We start from the raw sequence: 4,088 nt of genomic DNA on the forward strand, positions 1-4,088 counted from the left end.
ATATTTAGGAATTGTGAAGAGGATATTATGAATGCAATAAAACGAACATCATTCGAAAATAGCACAAGATGCAAGAATTAATAATGATTAATAATTAAAATTAAGATTCTAAGAAAGAAAAAAAAAAATAGTTCAATAAATTTTCTATATTATTTTGTTAATTTCTTTAAAATGAATTTGTTAATATCTTAATGATATTTATGATCATATTTATTGTTTGATTTATTTTTTATACTTTAATTAGTGAACATTTATTTTTCATTGTTGATAGTCAGTAATATTTATGAATTCCATTATAATTAATTGATCAATTAATTTAAAATTACTATTATTATTGTTACTAATCTCTTTCTCTCTAATCCTATGTCTTATTTTTTTTATCTCGTATATAAGATAATATAAAAATGATGTATTTAATTTATTAATGTTTAAGCTATTCTATATTATTAAATATATCGATCACTGCCACATTCACTGCCATGATAGTGGCAACAGAATTTTTTTTAAAAACGCATGGCAGTGACGATATTTATTGTATACTATTATAAATTAGTTTTGAACCTTAAGCTGGTATTTTTTTCATGCAGTTAAGAACATACAACTTAATGTATGTGTATAATGGAAATCAGAAAAAAAAAGAAAAAAACAAATGAATGCTGAATGATCAAAGATCATTAATTAAGGAAAAAAAAGAAGTATATCATCGTACATCAATTGTTTTTAGAAAAAATATTATAGTAATGTTTTATTCATTTATATTCACATTATATATATATGTCAAATTATACATTTCTAGGACCAACAAACTGAGAAAGTCACAAAATATTTTATTATTGCTTAATAGCGATCAAATTTAGTAATAATTTATATACACTGTTTATACACACATATATATATATATACATGTATTTTTCATATGGTATATAATTGTAATGTCAAGCGATAAAAATATAAAAAAGAATTTTGACTGATAAAATAAGCTTGTGATCGGTGCACATTAATTATTATTATATATAACAAAAAGAAAATAGAAAAAAAAATAATACAAAATATAAACAAAAAGAAAGAGAATAATTGGCACGATTTTTATCATATAATGATAAATGTTTAATTTTATTTATAAGAATTGATTATTAAATGCTTGTGATGAAAAAATTATAATGAAAAAATATTATTCTTTGTTTTCTTTAATATTTAAAATATAACTATAACAGATAGAAAATTATTAATTATTGTGTCATCAAACATAAATACATATATTACATCAGATATCGTAATATTATCAATATTAGGCTCGATATTAGCTTGTATGTGTATTTTATTTTGTTTTATAATATAAAACATAATAAGTAATATGTTTTAAAATATAAAACATAAAAAGAAAAACATATAGAATGAGGCTTTTGCATGAAAATGTATATTCTTTAAAAAAATTTCCATCATAAAATGCGATTCGTAAACGATCAATTTTGCAATATTGTAACTTTATATAGATTGAGATCTTTTACTTAGTAAATATTAATGAACTCATATTGTTGTATCGAAGAGTGCTATTCTATGTACCATTCATTATATAAACATAGATATACCAAAGAATGTGCAAGTACCTTATTATGAATATCGTCGTGATAATTTGTTAAAAGCAGTTGATTGACTGTATTATATTATATTTATATGCAAATAAATGAATGTGTATGCAAGATGAATAAGGGATCTCGTTCAATGAAAATAAAGAACAAAGCATTCGATCGTATTTATATTGTCTTATAATCCATACAAACATTTTTCAATTATGAAGTTTAATTATTATGGGTATATTTAATCATATATATGTGTTTTTAAAAGAAAAAATAAAAATAGATTTTTATATTTACATCGTTGAAACATTATAAAATCCATATTTTATACAAAAATATACAAAAATAAGTAATCTAAATCTTTGTTAAATAAATAAACAAAACAAAGTAAAAAAATAATTATATGCATATAAGTACACGATTTAATAGGTTAGATGTGTACGAATAAAAACTTAATCCTATTAAAATTCGATTTTAAGAATTAACCTATTTCTTATTCGTGTTTATAATCATATTATATGAGAAAAATATAATGACGCAGTCTAAATATTCTTCAATTAAGTTACAAAATTCATATTATAAAATGTGTTAACACTATAATTATATATTATTACAGCTAAATAATATCTTTATTTAAAATTCTACCAGAAAGAGAAGGCACGTCAATATTATCTTATGAAATAAATCAAGTATGAATTATTCCCTTAAAGATTAATATTTATTCTATTCATATTAACACATTATGGATGAATAATATTCATCATGAATTTATCATAAAATGCACTCAAAAAATTATTATTTTTAATGATATAAATATTTATCTTTTAAGGAATAATTTATAAATTATTAATAATCCAACTAATACCATCCACGAAATACTTGGTTTCAACATTGTCGCTGGATTGCATCCATCGCCGGCACAAGTATAAATACAAGTTCGATAAGTTAACTTGTCACCTTGTTGATTCACATAATCGCAATAATTCCCCAAATCCAGTGCTGAACAAAATCTTTTTGTGCCTATTCCACCTATTTAAACATATATAGGAAAAATAATTTTATTTTATTTAATGCAAATAAAAAGTTTATTAATCTACACAAAAACAATAATAACATGCTTTTATATACATAAGATGAAAGATGTAGAGGGATAACGTATTTCTAAAAGCAGCATGCAATATATATTTTGGTTATTCATTTTTCATAAAATTATTAAATTATTTATATTTATATATAAAATATTTATTTATCTAAAACTTTCCTTTGATCAAAGTTTTAAAGGAAATAAAATCTCTGTGTATCAGAAATAAAGAAAGTCTACAAGTGAACACTCGATATCGAGAACACTCAAAATACAATATATGAACCTCCGAATCGTCCGATCGATTTGATGCAGTATTGTGCATCGTAAACATGATTGCAGTTCGCTGGTCGTAAGGTACTTAATACCAATTTACTATCTCCGCAGCTCAGTTCTTCTTCCGATGTACACTGATAGCAATCCAGAGTAGTCGCTTAATCGATTGAAAAAGTACTGAATATAGCGGTTATTATTATATATACTGCATCAATTAAATGATTTGTTTAATGAGAATTGTTATAATATACACTGTAATTTACCCAACACATTTTCCAATGCTTAACGATTTGTGATAATACATACATTTTAAATAAATTTTAATAATAACCAAAAATTAATAGTTATTATACATTAAATATTAAATATAAAATAGGCCATCCCTTTTTATATGCAGATGTGATTTATAATACGTTAGTCACCTAAAAACCAATTCGAATTGAAATGATTATCGATCGTGCTCTGACTGTTTTCACATGCTTCGATAAATCGATATGGCAATGTCACTAATGATTAAAGGTTAGTTTTCATTTGAAAGTGCTAAGTTTCGCAATTGATTCCCTTTTCCAATATATGTAATCTGATCAGCCGATATTGTTTTACCCTCGAATCGGCCTGTATGCTTCACACAATATTGTGCCTCGAAAACAGCATCACAAGGCTCTGGCTTGATATCGATGTCGCTCGAAAGAAATTCGTTGCATTGGAAGGGATGCGAGTTGTTTGTGCTGATGCATTGATAGCATTGTAAACTGTGGACTGAACGAAAAGAAAAAGAAGAAATTCTGTTTATTTTTTAATTCATGGTTTTGTCAAACTAAATCGAACTAATCGAACAATGTGATTCAAATAATATTATAAATAGTAGTTAATATTATAAATTATAATAAAAAATAAAAACATATTTTAAATATTAATTAAATATTTAATTCTTAATTGATTAAGAAAAATAAACATAAGGTTTTTTTATGAATAAATATGAACAAAATAAAATTTAAAAAATTTTACTATTTATGATTAGAAAAAATATATAATTTCCATAAAAAAAATAATTGACCTATATAGATAATTTTTTATTGTATTATGGAATTTTAAACTAATAATTTTTTACGTATATTATACGTATATTAAATATATATATATATATATATATA

The 4,088-nt window shown here is 22.9% G+C and overlaps 1 protein-coding gene across 1 annotated transcript in view; it reads right to left on the reverse strand.

Moving 5' to 3' along the window:
- Window positions 1-1,965: 1,965 nt before the first annotated feature.
- LOC102676780 overlaps window positions 1,966-4,088 on the reverse strand; it is a 2,859-nt gene continuing 736 nt past the window's right edge. The window contains exons 2-4 of the mRNA XM_006615906.2: window positions 3,538-3,693; window positions 2,945-3,091; window positions 1,966-2,606 (exon numbers count right to left, since the gene is read on the reverse strand). Of these exons, the coding sequence (XP_006615969.1) occupies window positions 2,395-2,606; window positions 2,945-3,091; window positions 3,538-3,693 (515 nt within the window). The 3' untranslated portion in view covers window positions 1,966-2,394. The remainder of the gene's footprint in view (window positions 2,607-2,944; window positions 3,092-3,537; window positions 3,694-4,088) is intronic.

Source organism: Apis dorsata, unplaced genomic scaffold (genome assembly GCF_000469605.1).
Source record: "Apis dorsata unplaced genomic scaffold, Apis dorsata 1.3 scaffold_247, whole genome shotgun sequence".
Classification (NCBI taxonomy): Eukaryota; Metazoa; Arthropoda; class Insecta; order Hymenoptera; family Apidae; genus Apis; species Apis dorsata.